Genomic DNA, 19189 nt, shown 5'->3' with positions numbered 1-19189 from the left:
CATCGCAGCGGAACGTGAGGAAAACGCGCACCGAATAAATCCCGGTGACCGTGTTAGAGGGTCCTCGCTAAACGAAATGTATAGAGCTCACTTTTAAAGTTTTTCCCACTGAAGGGAACACAGTTCTAAAAGGATTGCATGGAGAAGAAACCTTATTAAAGAGGAAATACATCTTTAATTGTGTTGGAGATACTTTATTAGAAGAGCCAGAGAGAGAGAGAGAGAGAGAGAGAGAGAAAAGATCCGCGATTGTGTGTAGAAGTGAACTCACCGATGGAATTAAAAGTAAATCTTTAATGATGTTGGTGGAGATAACTCGGTGTCCCTCGGTTCTATTAGATTGAATAAACCGATAAATGTCGTGTAAATTCGCCGCGGGATTAAAAGTTTACTTCCAATTTCTGGTGTTTCCAGTATTATCTTACGATTATAAGTGGAAGTCCGATCATCCGTTTACCTGAATCACTGCTCAGATTTAACTTTTCGACTGTCATGTCATATATGCCGTGCAGTTTCATGGATTAGAGTGAACACGAGATCTGCCGAGATAGACTTTTAGGAAGAAACTGGGATCGGAGATCTCCAGGAGATAGTGCTCGTAATGATCCGGCAAGTGATACATCGCATAACTGATCAGACCGAGTCTCGCGTTCCACATTCGAGTTCACCGGCCGCATAAGCACATTCTTTGGCATTTTCAATATATTTCTTTTATTTCATATTTTCATTTTTTTTTATCCTGTATTGAAAAAAAGTTGTTGACTTGACTAAATCGTTCAATTAAATTACTATTTTGCTAATTGAACATATATTAGTATTTAAATCAAATATGCACGTTTTGTTAGATTTAATGTGCTATATTTAATTTAAATATTTCTATATGTTTAATTAACAAAATGATATTTAATTTAACGATTTTGTCAAGTTAACATTTTTTTTCAGTGCGTATATAATATATCCTTCTAGATATGTACATTTGTATTCGTCGTGATACAGATTCGCCGTTTATTTTGCTGTTGCTACGCGCGCTATATGTTCACGATAGTGTGAAATTGCAATGTACTTTAGTATATCTCCTTCTTATCTTCCTCTCTTATGTTCTTTCGTTATGTCCAAAGTTTTTTATTCAGGATTCTTATTTATGTAACCGCGATGAAAAGAAGTACTTTCGAGGATTTCCTCTGGGAAAATATAACTTTCCTTTCTCTTTTTAAAAAGAGTATTACGCACTTATATAAATTTAAAGTAAATATTTTATTCGGACAATGATTTTCTTTTATGTGAAGAATTTTTTTTTTTTAATACAGCACATCCGTAACTTTTTTATCGCTTCAGATTTTTATATCTGGAGTTTTAACGTTAAATATTCGGAATTTTTTGTAAAATTAAAAATAAAAATTAAAAATATATTAAGAAGTAAATATACATTATACATATATGTATATATATGGATATTATATAATAATTTTGCCCGCTTATGTTGATAAGATGTCGAACAAATCCTACTTCTTTCTCACTCGTGATTACTTAATTCACATCCCGACTTTATTTCTTGCGAAATAACTAGGTGAGGAACGTTTTCGCGCTAATTCTCTCGGTGGTGGAATCGAGGTTACGAGCTCGTGGCTCGCAGTCATTAATTCAACAAGACGTTTTCGGCAGCGTATTGTGCAAAGAGAGGAAGCAACCCGAGGGAAACAATTTCCTTCCTTCTTCCCTCGGTTTTAAAATTCGTTACGTCACGCGTGAAAAATTCGACGTGTCACTTGAAACTCAATTTTGCGATCGAAGTTAAACTCGGCGTGCGTAGCACGAGAGCAAAGTTCAATGGTGTCGGTTGTGTCATGAAGGCAAAGACCTGGAAATGGACCCGGCCGGGATAAAGCGACAGAAAGTCGGGGGTGTTTCTTAATGCGTCGAAATCCCACGTTAAAGTGGGAAGGAGAGAAAGAAGGAAAGTAGGAGAGACGCGACAGAGCTAGCACTTAGATCTTATCGGAAGCACGATCGAATGGCTTGCCCGCGGGACTTCCGGAAAGTTTTTCGCTGTTATCCGCGTCGAAGAGAATTATTTGCTCGTTCGGTGTTACAATCTAGCGATTCGTTATTCTTTCCTCGAGTTTGTTCGCTTTCGAAAATGTGTCCTCTCTGACTCGCTGAATTTTAGTTATCCTCAACTTTTTTATTTCCTTTATCCATTTAAAGCTAGTAGTGGCGATGCGAGAAAATCTTTCGAGTTATTTCAAATTTTAGGAGGTGGTTAAATTAAACAACGATTATGTAATTGTTTCAACGACCGCGTTTCTTCGCGGAAACGCGTCTTTCTTTCTCTATCTCTTTTTTTCATAGTAAAATATCGAAAGCAATGACCTCGTGAACTCAGACGAAAACAGGGTCGTTGGTCGTAAAACGATCGGATAGGGATGTCGGAAGGAGTTGATAAGAAGGGAAAAAATCAAAGTCGAGAGAGCGACGATCCAAGGTCATCGATATTACTTTAACAAAGTTCCATTGAATAAATCACTTATAATACCATTACATGTGAATTAAACTTTATGATGATCATTACGCTCGTTTTATGCACGAGCGCTTCGGGAAGGTCTTTCGGGTAACAGCTTCATTAATTAGGGGCGATTGCACATAACATAACTTTTATAAATGAGATTAGTAAGTCGCGGGAGATTTGATGCTCAATATTAGGTATTTTACGTATGCATATATTTAATCTAACAAAACAATCACTTTTCATGGAAATGTGAATTAATTTCAGCGAATTTGCATTTGCTAATTTATTTTAATTGCTGCCAGGATTGTTATTTGCAAAGTGTTCTTTGATTATTATAGAAGAATGATAACAACGAGCAACAATTGTAAACAATTATTCATATTAATCCAAATTAGAGAGATTAAAGAAATATTTGATATTTAAAAGAATAAAATATTTAATATTCGAAAGAATGAGAAGCACAAAATGCAAAATTCCTTATAAATATTTTCTTAACTCATCGCAGAGTAATGTAAGCCTTTAAACGAAACAAAGTAAATATATATTCTTGGAAGAAAATGGTGGTACACATTTTAATAGTTTATGCGGATACTGTTTACGCAATACGTGAGTATACTTGATCTTTGCATATTAAAAGGTCAAGAAAATTAATTCTGTGCAGAAATGTGCTTGTAAATGTCAGGCACAAATAAAATATGCCCGTTCAGATATATAATATACTTGAATATAATTGCATTTCCAATAAGTGTGATACAAATTTACGTGATATTGGTTGATATTTTATTGATTAAAATATTTGTCATACTATATTTTATATATATTTTATTTAAAAGATAAATATGTATAGCAAAAATACAAATACGCGATACAGATATTATTTATATAATATACAATCCACAAAATTATTACAGTATATCAAAATTATTATGACATGTAACATTCACGCGAAGATATACAATCTATATCTGTTTATATTCTTTATATTTGTTTTCGGTAACATGCTCCGAAAAGAGCATTTTTAAATGCCTCTCTTCTCTATCTATATTTATATTCCCCATCTTTCAACGCACGTCGCAAACGATCGGAAAGTATTTTTCGATAATTTCCGTTCATCAAAAAGCGATGCAATCACGAGTTAACTTTCTACACATACGATTTATTAACGCGTTCGAGCGTGCAATTTCGCGCAGATGACTAATTCTCGCCGTATGAAATTCCATCGTGTTGTCGGATATGCTGATTCAATGAATATTAATAATACGATTTCCGCTTCGTGCGTATACGCGTGCGCACGTAGCGAAATCGGGAATTTCACGAAAGAAGAAAGAGGAGACGAGAAGGAGAGAGATCGCGCAATGATAAATGTTTCAAGGGCTGTCCGGCGAGACAGTTTGAGTCTCCCTTGATCGACGTCCACGAGAGGACGAGGACGGAAATGGCGGAGAGAAGTAACGCTTCGAGCACGAGTAGTCTGACTTTGCCACCGATGTTGGGAACGAGTCCCGACGGCGGGGCCAGTCCCAGGAGAGCCGTCAGTCCCCTGCTCGAGGTCCGCAGGCCTCACTGCACCCTCAACTGCGAGTCCTGCAGCATATACCTCGAGGACATCTACAGGCACAGTATGTGTGGTTGCCTTTTTGCGTGCCGCGCCGCCGACGCGGATTTTGTTTCCCGTCTGAGGCCGCGATCGAATTCGATACCCAATCAATTACATCTCGAGCATATTTACGTCGGTTACCACCCACTCGAGGACGAATCCAAAACGGAATATATAACGCCCGATATTGACCTCGGATAAAATTAGATGCTTTTGCAATCCTATCGCAGAGAGTTCCCGTTATGAGAGATATATTTCGGGCGGAATGTATGTATATGTGTATATTATTATTTATGTCGATATTTTTTGCGTTGTCGGAGAAATTTCGCTAAGCAATGACGCATATGGACTCGTAATTATAAATAACTATAATTGCGCGGAAATGATTCACAGATGCAAATTTTCACAATGAATTTGTCATACTTTTAATTAATGTCGACGTGTTTTTCATATTAAAATTCATTAGCATCTTTAGATATTATCAAAAATATTATATGTAATATTTTTTATAATTAAGAGAAATCAATTCGAGTTATATTGTTACTATTAACAATTTTAATTGATCATGTTATACATATTATTTATATTTTTTAACAGGTTTTACACACTGTGTATATAATTATTGGTTTCTAACACAATTATTTCTTACGTCTTTTTAATTTTTCTCATTCGATCTTTTGCTTTCGACGAAAATGCGGATATCATTGATTGCGCAAGCGAAAATTTATGGAGCGTAACAACGCGTTACAATAGATATGCGGGAATTAACCTAGAATGTGTTTGAAGATTTTATATGTATAGTGCTTACAATTATATTCTTCCTTTGTGTGTGATTGAACTATTGAATCTCATTGAAGGCAAGAGAGAAATACAAAACCGTGTAATTTCGATGTTCCGTATTATTTGTATGCTTGGCATATCAAAGATTAAGTTAAATAAAACAAACAAAAATATATATTTTTACTTTAGATAAAAATATAAATTAATTAAACATAAAAGAATTAAAACTAAAGAAATATTAGTTAATACATAAAAAGCAGAAATATGATTTAATTACTAAAAATAAATTACATTGTTACAATCGTTTTTTTTTTTCAATCGTGACAACTTGCATTAATTTATGCAATAATCTGCAATAAAATAATGAGATTTGTTTTACTTGTAATAAAAAAGAGTTGATTGAGCGACAATATGATTTACAAGAAAAATTTATTGTTTTTTTTTTTTCAAATATACGTTATATAAATCACGTTATTATTAAAGTAATATCATCATCGTAAAACAATATCTTCTTTTGCATGTCGGCTTATCTCGATTCTATTTCTTTTTGTATGATACTTGAAAACCATTTACCTAATTCCACGATTCTGTAAAACGAGTATATCGATGTTACATGGGTAATCTTGACAGAAGCGTAAATATCGTGAATGCGTTTACAAGTTGATCGCTATTCCGTTCCGGTAAAATTCCTACTTGTCATAAAATCGATGTACATCATATATGTATGTACGTGACCGGAAACAAATCGTATTATTGGATTACGTTTTGATATATGCGGCTTTAAACGTTCACGAAATGCTGTTATTTTTCATAATTTGATTTAATCGACGATTTTATCTCGAATTTTCTTGTTAATTACGCTTATTAATTTTATATCGTCGTGAGTATACATAATCGCGTTCTACTGTTTTAGAGTATATAATTTTTGTATATGAAAATACATTTAATCCCGCAAAGTAAAAACATAAATTATGCCTTAAACAAAGAGCATTTTTATAATTCAGAATCAATCCGAATTACAGAAACAAATTCAGAATCAATCCGAATTACAGAAACAATCTCCTCTTTTGTTCTCGACGGAAATAAATATTATTTTTTCGCGACGAGAGAAAAAGAGTATTATAGTTTTATGATTTATCGAAATGTCTATAAATCTATAAATGTATCTCATTTATAAAACGTGTGCGATTCGGATTACAACGAGAGATGTGTATGAACACGACATTTTGCTCGAAAAGATCAAACGGCTGCTTCGCGAAACGACGCGTAGATAGTAGCGAGGCTCGTTAATAGGCGAACGAAGGGGAGCATGTCTCGCGCTGGGCGGACGGTCTGACGTAACGCAAAGCTACTTCACTGATTCGACGGAACAGAGGTATTCGCGCCGTTGCGTGCGGAGTTGCTTCAACTTTGAGTAATTACAACTTTGCGGGATATTTCACCGTATCTCATTAATTGTCTTCTAACACGTTATCACACATTGCCGCCCGTGTAACGGGGGCGTGTCGTAATCGATATCTTTATACTCTAAACAAGGGGAATTATTTCCGCGCTCTTTGCGGGAGAGATTTTTTTCCTCTTTCTATACATTACTTTGTGAATTTTGATATCACGGGACGCACACTTCCTCTTTGTTGCAGAAATAGTAGAAGGCGTTAGAAGAGGTGGCGGTTCACCTTTAAGACCCGTAATCGACGATGCTTCTGTTGAAGAAGAGGTAAATATCAACAAGCATTCTACATAGTGTGCATTCTACATAGCAAGCATTCTAAATACGTTCACATATTTGTGTTTATATTTCGGTATATATACGTATAATGTTTTATGCCAGATTTATTTCCATAATTATCAAATTAATATTATCAATTATCGCTATTATTATAAATAACGTTATATTATAACATGTCAACAGATATATTATAATATGTATAATAATAATATGTAAATAGATTATAATAATTATTTGCGAATTAGCCGTTTTCTCTTCTCTAAATCGCTTTTGCAAAAGCACAAATTTTCGAGATTAAATAATATAATACATAAATTCTTATTTTACAGGTAGCTACATTAATGAGACGATGCTGGGCGCAAGATTCCGCGGACCGGCCGGATTTTCCTGCGCTGAAGCAGACCATTCGTAAAATTAATAAGTGAGTAATCTTTTTACTTTAATTACGTCGCTCGGGTTGTTAATTTCCGCAATTTAGTAGACACAGCGTCAGTTTTTAATGACGCTTAAATCGACACCTACAACAGAGAAATATCACGTAATATATAATTCGGCAGGCAACTTAAAACAGGATCTCGAACGAATTTTAATGATCCTCTTTCTTTCTCTCTTTCTCTCCCTCATTAAGCTAAAAGCTCGCGTATCCAAGTGCGATAAAAAAAACGCGTATATCGCTCTTTAGAGCACCGATAAACTTCGAGTCGGGAGTGTAACGATAAAGCGTGCCGTAAAACTCAACCCGTAATGTTCGAACTATCAAGAGATTGCATTAACTACATCATCGAAATATTGTCCGTTTAAACGTTATTTCCGTCCTCTGTCGCTTCTACCGTGACTAGCGATTACATTTACGCGAAATGTCGATATATATGTCGGAAATGCTGATAAGCGTGAGGATTTTCTACGATATCACGCAGCCAGCAGCGGTGACGATCGGTATTGCTTGTATATAACACTGTTGTTTCTTAGATGCTGAATACGAATTTGGTTTCCAAATTATTTCATCACGTCACAATTTTGGGAAATTCTTAATTAAAGAAAGGGCTTTTTTCACGAACTTTGCTAACTTCCGCAACACAGCTCATATTTAACCAACTATATAATCGATACCAAAAATTAATTTTGAGAATTAACAGTTCCAACAACATACTTTATTTTGATTGCAATAAAACTTCTCCAACACGTCACATATTAAATTGTAGTTATAATATTATATGATAAAGTTCGTGAAAATAGCCCTTTTGTGCAACTTTAATTAAACATTTCTCAAAATTGCGACGTGATGGAGCAATTTGAAAACCGGATTTGTATTCAACATTCAAAAAACTACAAGAAACGATTAGTCTCGTTTCGATGTTTGAAAGAGTCATTTTTTGTTACAATTTTTTGATACAATAATCACTCGGGATTAAGGTAGCCAGATAACAATCCGTGTTCGCGCTACGATTCGGGATGATTCACCATTGTGATTTAGGTCGAACGAATTTGCGAGATGGCTGCGATCTCCGGCACGGTATGATATTGTACAGAGTCGTCGTTCATATTCAACGCGGCAGATTGTAGAGGCCATTGTGCCGATATAAAACGTCATCGAGGAGCAGAACTCGTGATATATCTACGAGTATTTCTTTTTCTTGTTTCCTGGAGGTGACCAGTCATCTTTTCTCGCTCTTTATCTCTCTCTCTCTCTCGCCTCTTTTCCTTTCTTCACCAGACGGATATTGGCATAGTTGTCGACCTTGCGGAGGCTGCATGCATCATCTCATACTCGTCCAGAGAGAATCCGAGAGGGAGAAACCGACCAATTTAGAGGCGCGTGGTAAACTCAGTAGGTCAATAACTGCATGAGAAAGAGTGGCTTCCGGATGGCTGAGCGCGTTCCATAAAGGAAGAGTAAACCAAGAAATAGGCGGAAAAGGTGAGAGGCCGAGTTAGAGCGAACGTGGAACGGTGAACCGGCTGAAAGAAAAAACTGAAAGAGCCGTTGTGACCGATAACCGCAATTGATAACCAGAAATAAAACCTAGCTCGACTTATTGTTCTTCTTCCTCGAGGAAAATTGCGTTCGCTTATGTAAAATGTCTCAGATATTTATATATAAATTACGACTAAATCTGTAAGATTTTCTTCTTTTTTTCTTCAGAAAAGCTATAGGCCGAGAGCGAGCGTGTTCTCTCAGAGGAGATAGAAAGTTTCAAATTCTTGATTGTTGTTTTGCGATAAAAGTCGACGGTGAGTTTGCGAGAAAATGTGTAGAAAAAGAGAGGAAAAGAGAGAGAGAAAGAGTTGAGAGAAGGGTATTAGGAAAATGAGATCGTTGCTTTGCATAATTTTTCTCATCTCGTTTCCATGTGCTGAAATCTAAATCGAATAAGGATTCTCATCTCATGGGAAAACGATTTAATCGACGTTTGTCCGATATCTCGACGGATAGCTGTTTCGACTGACACGACTCGTCGCCGCGGCTGATCGAGAGCTTTCGATCTCATTTAACTTTGACGTAGTTTTATCGAAACACTCGACAATTTTAATTTTTATTTTTGACAATTTTCACGCCCGAATGACTCGTGAATTAAATCGATGTGACGGTCGGTGATTGACTTTCATGAGAATTTTAGAAATTTGAGGAAGGCATACAATTCTCCAAAATTATTATTAAAATTATTAATTTGATATAAATGGAGAATATAATTATATATAAATATCATATGTATAATGTATATGTTGATAAAATTTAATATTTTAGCGCGTAGTAAATTGAACGCGTATTACATCAATAGTATAAATATTTTATTTATATTTTACATTTTTTTCTTTTTTAATATCGTAGATATTCAATATATTTGATGTATAAAGAGATACATTTAAACATATTAAATATTTTATATTTATAATTCGTTAATTTTGTGGTAAACATAATTTAAAATATAATGTATCATCTTGCAAGAATTAAATTTAAATATGTATAATGATAAGAATATTTAATATTAAGAATATTATATCGGCTCTTATTAATATAACACATATATGTACAAGATTTTTCTCAATTTTCTCCAGTTTCCTCAATTTTCTTAATTTCGCAATAACATCGCGTTTGGCTCTATGGTTGGTGAAGAAGGAGGTGTATATCTTGTATATGTGTTAAATATGTATGTTCTATTTGAACTAAAAAAATTCAATATACATATGTTGCTAGTGAAAGTTCTAAAAATGCAACAACATTGCACATTGTATGTTAAAATACTTATTGTGAACAGCGTGTTAAAACAAAATCTAAAGACTATACTTTTGATCAATTTAGACTCAACTTTTTCGTGCATTTATTAAAAACAAAAAAAAAAAAAAAACAATTTAACATATAAATGTGTAAGTTTTACGTACACATGAAAACAAATTTTCGTATCACGTGTAAATTCGCAGCAAGAGAATTTCGCGAATGCATGTTTCAAACTTTTCGGTGCCGGAATTATCCGCAGGCCAAATTGGTTAAATTACTACACGTGTTTTCATATACATGTTAGCATAATATATGAGTCAATTTGTCCTCATTATATATATTATTATTAAACATACATTTAGTTCGTCGAATGTAGTAAAGATCAATTTTTCGATCAAACACAAGACACTATATAAATAATGAAATCTTTTAATGATCGCGATATATTTCGCATCTTTCAATAATTTCATGAGATTATAATTTCATCATAATAATTATCAAGATGTGAAAATTAGAATAATACTAGAGTGTTTCGATATACGCGACAAACTCTTGATTATCTGCGTCGGAAACTCATCGTTTCGTGAATATAATAACGCCGCGTAATATTATAAGTAATGAACTATTCGAACTATTCTCGTAATGAATATATACGAAAACGTATTACAAACAGAGGCTGCTGCGAAAATCGAGCGCCCTTGCGTTATTGCGGATTAATAATTGAGCAATTAATTGCCTCTAACGAAATAAACCATCGCATATTGCGTAGCAGTTGACAAAGTTTATAGAACGCGGATCGCAAATGCGCGCGCAAGAGAGAAAAACAGAGAAGGGAAGAGAGAAAGAGAAAAAAATTAATAATCGTCAAACACGCGTTTTTCATATAGGTAAATTCCAAATATTGTTTCTGTCATTGTCGCTTGATGTATTTCGCGTATTTGCGAGAAAGAAATTTTTACGCACGTGCTGGGCTTCGCGAAAACGCGCGCTCTTTTCCAAAGAGCTTTCCATTACGTTCGCTTACTTGATATTACGGGAATTTGCCGGGAATCTCACGATTTTTCCGTTTTCGTCCGAAACTCGACGCAAAGCCGAATCCCGCGTACTCAATTGAAACGCGCCACTCCGTACAGCTCTCGAGCGAACACCGGTTTAAAGGCGATCGGATATGTGTGTATATAGAGCACACGAAAGGCATTGAGCGGCTTTGCTGTTCAATGCTACTGCGAGAGTTGCTGTGATTGGCAGTGGTGGATTAAAGCGGACGGATATCGTGTCGTCGAGATTCGTCGGCTTATCAGCACATCGGGAGCTGAATCGTTTTGGGACGAATTTAATGTCGTCGTTTGTGAAAAAAAATCCTTTTTATTGTTGAGACTTTGAGACATTTCTCTCTGGCGACCTTTGTCCTTTAGAAAAGTCACGTCGTACGATCAGAGACGATCGAGGGTACCAGAAGAAAATTCGTCGTTAAATAAGAGATAACGAAGTATATGTATATCCTTTGACCAATAGATCGGAAATTATTGAGGCCGGATGAAAAGTCAAGTATATACGTTGCAACAGCGTCAACTTTATGTACATGTTCTCTATATGCATATATTCTTTTTCTCGTTATATTTTTTTGCTCCTGTACACGCGAATCTATTTCCTAATGCGAAATATGTTCGCTTCTCTTTGATTTTATTCATATGAGTTATTAAATTACTCTGACAGAAAGAACTGAAAGAGGCCAAAAGAGAGAAGCAGTAAAGGCGGAAAAAAAAACAAAAATGATTTCTGTATAATCTAAAAAATATTAATTTCAAAGCACGACAGATATTGAGAGAGAGAGAGAGAGAACGATAAATTGAAATATGCATAAAGAGAAATAAAAATTCCGAGAACTTGTAAGAGACCATTTGTGAGAAGAGTAGAAAGAAGCAGGAAGCGATCACGCATCTGACAATCTTTCTTCGTATTTTTGTATATTATCGCCAGACTTGCACAAAGTATAATAATTTAATCAAATTTAAGGGTGTAGATGTATCTAACAATAAGTCGTGGCTAGATTTACACTGGTAATAAAGAATCAGTGAATATTCTTGTTTGAAAGACCAACCAGGTTACTCTCGAGAACTTTCTTTCTCCTTGAGATTTAATTTCCATCCATGAAACCTTTAAGACGAGGATTGACTCCCACGTAAGAAATCTTACGGTTTTATGCATAACCCTCGTTCCGATATTACATTATAAATCACGTCATATTCTATAAAGCCGCGTGGCAATGCGCGCGTGAAGAATATCTAATACCTCTTCACACAAAAGGGGGACTGCTATAAACTCGTATCTCTTGTATATAGTAATACAATATTATTTTCCGAGCTATAAAATCGATATCGAAAATATTTCATAACATTTCACAGAGAGTGCCTTGCTATCGGGTAGAAACGTTAATCTTTTTATTTTTATTTTTTCGCGTACATGCCAACCGGAAATTATAAATTTTTTCCAATTAAAGGTATTTTAATAGCGGATGTATTCGACGCGGAATATGGGATCGATATTTCTTTAGCAGGAATTTTCAGAACGTTGAAAAACTATTTTTTTTTATCATAAAAATCTTCCGTGCGAATTATATAAAAGTTTCAAAATTTAAATATAAGTTTTAAAGTTTAAATAAAACAACATTTTTATTTTTTTAATTAATAAAAGATCTACTTGTTAAAATAGGAACTTTAATTAAGACTTAAAAAATTTAGAAGATTGAAAAATAGCAAGTGATGATTTTCTTATGATAAATTTTTCTGAAAAAGAATCGTATAAAATATTTTTAAATCAATCTAATACTTAAAAAATTTAGAAGATTGAAAAATAGCAAGTGATGATTTTCTTATGATAAATTTTTCTGAAAAAGAATCGTATAAAATATTTTTAAATCAATCTAAGAGAGAGGCCACTCCACTAGCATTTCATTAATGAAATAACATACTGTGATCACTATGAAGACGAGTTTTCATCGATTTTGCTGCAGCACAGAAACCGATGCGCTTAAAGAGGAGCTATTGATCACGAAGCACGTCAGTGTATGTTCAATTCATTAGGTTTTTCGCTGATTAAAATGTAGTTCGCGTACCTTCAGACGAGGTTAACAAAGATAAAGAGGATTCGATTATACGTTTTGGCAATTTAATGAGCCTCGTTTACTCGGGGCTTTATGAGGTTGAAAGTAGCGAGGTTGCAGCTAACGTTGTTTTGTAGTTTGAATCAGTGGGAAAATCGCACGCGATAGACTCCTCGTTTTATTGGCGCATATGTATGCAACGTATGCTCCATGCTGCGAACACTCTATATTCGCTTTTGTGCAATGTCAAACATCGCTCTGTTTCTCCTTCGTATGCCACGCGACATACGTTGTTCGTACTCGACTTCAATGACGAGTTATAACTTTAATAGTGTCATATTTGTGGACGGTCAAACCCGCTTTTGCAAATAGAAATGCACGTTCAAAGCTGTTCATTATATATTATTTAGGAATTTAATTGGAGATTCTCGTTTTTGAAAGCGTCATTAATTTCTTTTGATATTTTCCGTGGAAAAAATGCCACCCAAACACATACATATAATATTAATAAATATAATTTTTAAAAATCTGTATTTCCGTCCGTTGGGTATTCCAAGCTGTCAGATATTTTTTATTACACATTTTTCGATCAAAATTTCAAAGGAACCTTCGATGTTCATCATCAGATATTCATGGAAGTTTTGATGACATCGGTTGCCATCGGCGAAAATTATTCGCAAGATTATTTCGCGATACTTTTTGCGACAAATAATTACGTCCGAGTTTCATTCTAGGAGCGTAGAACACCAATTTCTCCAAACTAACATCGTTACGGTGTCTCTTTGAAAGGCGATTATGTGGTGCGACTCTCTCTCTCTCTCTCTTTCTCTCTCTCTCTCTCTCTCTCTCTCTCTCTCGCTCTCTCTCTCTACATAATGCGCACACGTGCGTTCTATATACTTCAGTGATGATAGGCTCGGCATTAACGTTAACGCACGTGCGCTACGCTGCAAGTCGCCAACTAGATCGAGCGATAATTACGTTCGATATTTCATAAAGGAATTATGAAAACAGCTCCGTGAAAACTTCGAGCCCGACGTTAAGGTTGCAAAGGCGAGCTTTTCACGCGAACCTTTTGACAATGCATTTATGTAGGCAACAAAGTTACTGAAATGATTTCTTTTTGCTGTACGTTATTCTGTAAATTTTATAACAAAAAATAATTGCACAATTTATATAGGTACATTCAAAATTATATGATCACTTATAAACTTTATATTTGTTGACTAAGAGTATATTCTAATTTTCTATTTGATTTTATTTATTAACCATGTTTTATTATTTAAAATATTTGCTAATGATTACGAGGTTAAGTTATAGTTTGGAAGATTTTGCGTAGATATAATTTGACAAGAAAAAGGACATTTTCCGCAAAATTTTCCGTCTCATAAATTACGTAGTACTGCGACAGCGTAGTGGAACAATTTGCGTATCATTTCAGTCACGGATTGCGAGTAGGGCAGCAGGTTTTCTCGCTCTCGATTTGAATTCATCCACCAACAGAGAAATGTATATCGCTCTCTCTACTTGTTAAAGCTATTCTAGTTATTTATTAAAGCATCGAAGCAATACTTAATTTTAATTATAATTCTAGATAATAATAATCAATTCGCATGAAATCGTAGCTTAAATGCATGTTAATTATTATATTATGAATTTATTGATTCACGGTTGAATTTAGTAACATATATATAACAAATATACACATATTATTTATCGATTATACATAATAGATTTTTGAATTAATAATTTTTTATTTCGGAAGATGTTATTACAAATGCAAAATAAACACAGTTACGAATACCAATTATTATAAATGAAATATACATATATAGAATAAGTAGTTTATACTAATCAAGAAAAAATCTTTTGTGTGTGTTTGGAAAGACTTTTAGAACAATTTCTTCCTAAGACTCACAACAAGAAAAAAATTAGAAAAGATAAAGGAAATTGTATATATAAGTAAGTACAGTTCTTTTGAAAATATTGTTGAAAAGTAGTTTGTGAAAAAACTTTATGAATCTAGTCAGAAATTATCTCAGAAAAGTTTTGGCGTACAAAACGAAATTTACCTTGTGAACCCGACAAAAAGCCGTGCTAGCAATGCACTCAGCAACATGAATAATTAACAGCAAATTAACTCGTCGACATCTAAATCCTCTAGTTTTACAATTATTAATAAAGTTGGCCCATTTCATCTACTATAAATTTTATCCTAGATGAATTTGATCTGTCTTTTATACTTTACAATTTTAATAAAATATGATTAACCATTTTATATTGCCATAAAAAAGAGATAATTTATATGCTATATATAACATATATATATATATATATATATAATATAAAAAATATAACTAATTTTTTTATTATTAAAAAGAACCTAACAGATTAATATAAAAGCAATTTTTTAAATACACACAAATATATATGTATATGTAACTCTATTTATATACGAAGTCAATTATATTGTAGAAGTTTATCTGTTTTCCGGAAATAATTGTATCTGAAATGATACCGAACTAATCGATTAAATTAATTCTCATGCACACGGAAATGCTTATCGTGTTTCATTAAAGCCACCGAGATTAGTTGGAACAATAAAAGCATAGAAATTTTATCGATTTTTATTTCTTGGAAATATAATCTTCAATCTTCCGATTGTTTTAAATATTTCCTATGTTATTTTAATTTGTTTCAAGTCATATATAAAATTGAATTTTATTGAATTGAAAATATTAACATCTAACAGTTATCTTAACATTTTCCTCTTTATATTGATTAATGTCCGTCAATGTATAGAATAATTTTTTTACTATTGCATTTATACTATTGTAAATTTCAATTTTAGTGTAATCGCGTTAGAAGCCCAATATATTTTTGATTTTTTGTGATGTTTATTTTATATATGTGTGTGTGTACATATATGATTTTTACTTTGAATTTAAAATAAAAAATTACACTCACCGGTATGGTATCTAAGAAATTTGTTCGCTTCAGGATGGCTTCGCCTTCGTCTGCTGCTTTCCTGAAGCTTCTCTCTTTCTCGTTACTTTTTCGTGGCATACAATACTCGCGAAAGGATGATTACTTACGATTGCACTTTGTATGACACTTTCTTACTAAATCTTATTACAGTGTGATGATACTAATAAAAATATTATACATTTACTATAACATAATAGAATAAAGAAACAAATTAAAATCAAAAATAAATATTCGCGGACTTGTTTGAAAATAGTTGCACAGATTATTCGCACATATGTCGATCGAAAAATCTCGTATTTTGACAAATTATATAACAAAGTAAATGTCGAATTTGTGAAATAATATGTATATTAATTAATTAAACGTATCGCGATGCTGTAATCAATCTCTGTCTTGCGATATTTTACCAATCACAAAAATACATGAGAATGATCGCGACTTTTTATTCTGATATCGTGCGATATGATTAGAGTCGAGTTAATGATCAATTAAGAGATGCGTTATGAAACGTCAAAAAATACATCATCGAAATGCAATATTCCGCGAAGTATATACGTAATATATTTCTTAAATGTATACATCCGGAAGACCTATTATTATTATTAAACGAACCTAATTACGGCTTTTCATTACTTCAATCATTCGTGATATTATCACGCGGAAACTTGAAACATATTTATCGCACAAAATGTCTACCAAATAGCCAGCGTCTCGGCATATTTATGAGTCGTTAATCACGGAAATTAATTAATCAACGCTGATTGATAATTTCTAATTGGGACGATTGTAGAGAATAATCGTCGTTTCGAGAGATAGTATACAATGTAGAGTGTTCCTCGACACTGTCTGCTCGTTCGAGTTCTGTTGCTAACAACAAGGTCGCTGTAAGTATAAACAATAGCATGCGAAGGCCACAAAACGAACATATAACATTTAATACATTTGTTTCTTTCCACACGAAATGTTTAATACTACTATACACGCACAGTGAGTGTAAAAAGTATTCGTACACTAGAAATTTTCACAGAATAGCTTTATTCTGTGTAATTATAAATAATAATAAACAAATAATTATTTGTTTACTTTGTTATCATACAGAAATAAACTATATATTTTGCTGAAACTTTCTAGTGTACGAATACTTTTTATACTCATTGTAAATTTATGTGAAAAATATTCTCTTCTTTTAAATTAATTATTAATAACCAATTAATATAATTACTATATCTTTCTTTACTTGATTCTGCATGTATTATACGCGTTCGCAATTCGAATATTATGATCCATAAATGGTTTTTAAATTTAAATCGATGAAAAATGTTCAAAACGAGATTTATCGAACAAAAGCATCTTCAAAGAAATTATGATGATTCGTGAAAATGACAATAAAATAATAATTCGTAATTTCTATCTTTTGTCATTTTGGTTTAGACTTGAAATATAGATTAAATCGTGTGAAATAATTACTTTAACTATTAGTCGTCGCTTTGGCTCACAAATTTTAAATAGATAATAGTTAATATAAAATAGTTAATAGTAATATATAAACTATAAATATAAAAATAGTTAATCACATTTTATTAAAGTTGTAAAGTATAAAAGGCAGATTAAATTTATCCAGTATAAAATTATGATGGTTTGTAAAAATGACAATAAAACAATAATTCGTAATTTCTTCTTTTGTCTTGGTTTAGACTTGAAACGTAGATTAAATTGCGTGAAATAATTGCTTGAACTATTAGTCGTCGCTTTGGTTTACAAATGAATTGATTGATATATTTAATTGTTCATATATTTGTATATAGAATAATCGTATCTAGTAGTACTTGTCGTATTTCGAGAGATAATTCGACACACATACACGGTTCATGTACAGCTCATTCGACTCCCACCGTGTGATAATTAGGCAAATTAACATATTGCGTTTGTACGTAGGTCATGGTAGTTTGGTCATCTGGTCACGTGCGCTCGTTTCTGTCAACACTGTTATATGTATGTTCGCGTATTGTATAGTCTTATGTTACTAGAGAAGATAAACTCTCAAAAAAAAACTCTTCTATAATACAATTATTCTTCACAATCATTTTCTCTCACGATTAACGCATAAGAATATCAAGTTCGAGACGAAAGCTTTTATCAAAATATAGATATTTCTCACGATATAATTATTATGTACCATTTTACGGACGACGATTATTTTTTTAAATATATTTGGAGTCGAATATATTTTCAATCGCTCTTTCAATTTTTCGTCAATTCAAATACAACATAAATAAATGTGTAATATTTTTTAATCACTAGATAAAGTTGTTTTTTTTTTATATAGATTAGAAACTCTGTAAATCGGACTATAATCTTTTCTATTATATATCTTTGCTTGTAGTTTCGCGATAAGTAGCTTACTGTGTACTTTAAAATAAAGTAGCATAGAAAATGAGTTTTAAAACATTATGAATTTCAATGAATCGCAAATGTAAAGTAAATGCGGTGTATTGATGTAAGTGAGTTTTTTCAAGACAGAATTTATATTGGAGAAATAAACGAAATATTTGTAATGTCTAATGATGTTCTTTGCCACGAAAATTAAATGAATGATTGGTGAAAAGTTGCTTTTTATTCATAAATCAATTGTGTTTATTAATTCGATGTTCGTTACATTTTTTAATCCTTTTATAAGAGAAATTTGCATTCACACGCACATTATGTATGTAAGCTAGTGTGCGTGGCAGAGAATATTTCTATCAAACTTGACGTTATTTTATCAAATAAAAAATTCGGTCGAATAATCGATAGTCGAATGTTCGACACCGACTAAATGGTACTCTAGCGAAAGTCGATATTTCACGCGTCCCTTTCTATTATCCTCAGAATGCGTGTTATATTATATCAGTCTACCCCAATGACCTGAGAAGTAGAATCCATCGCTATCGAAAGCAGTTGTTCCGTAGATTCTTCAACAAAAGTATAAACAAAGAAATTTTGGCATTTCAAACATAGACATTTTCGATGAAATCAGTATTTCTATCAATCAAGTCGCAATCAGTTTTTAATTAGATAATTTTTAATTGTGAAAATTATATTTCCATGAGATATTAAGATAGCTATTATTCTTATTTTTTATCATTGTTTAAAACAGCTGCGAACACAGCGAAGTAGCACTCGCTCCGCGACTTCTCACCTTTTATGCATTTTAAATTAATTAGGTTATTTAAGTTTGTATATTTAATTACTTAAATTTTAAGTAAACTAGGCATAATATTAATTTGTTT

At 32.9% G+C, this 19189-nt stretch overlaps 1 protein-coding gene across 3 annotated transcripts in view; it reads left to right on the top strand.

Annotated features, from left to right (window-relative positions):
• The window catches only part of LOC114940882 (atrial natriuretic peptide receptor 1), an 86789-nt gene that overhangs the window by 50660 nt on the left and 16940 nt on the right, over positions 1-19189 (top strand). For all 3 annotated transcript variants that reach the window (XM_029315652.2, XM_085488445.1, XM_085488444.1), the window contains 2 exons: positions 6524-6600; positions 6942-7033. In XM_029315652.2, coding sequence (XP_029171485.2) covers positions 6524-6600; positions 6942-7033 — 169 coding nt within the window. The remainder of the gene's footprint in view (positions 1-6523; positions 6601-6941; positions 7034-19189) is intronic.

This window comes from Nylanderia fulva, unplaced genomic scaffold, assembly GCF_048542155.1.
Source record: "Nylanderia fulva isolate GAGA-0341 unplaced genomic scaffold, ASM4854215v1 Scaffold7, whole genome shotgun sequence".
In the NCBI taxonomy this organism is placed as follows: Eukaryota; Metazoa; Arthropoda; class Insecta; order Hymenoptera; family Formicidae; genus Nylanderia; species Nylanderia fulva.
The sequence above is the reverse complement of the archived record's forward strand: the minus strand, read 5'-3'. Positions and strand labels throughout refer to the sequence as shown.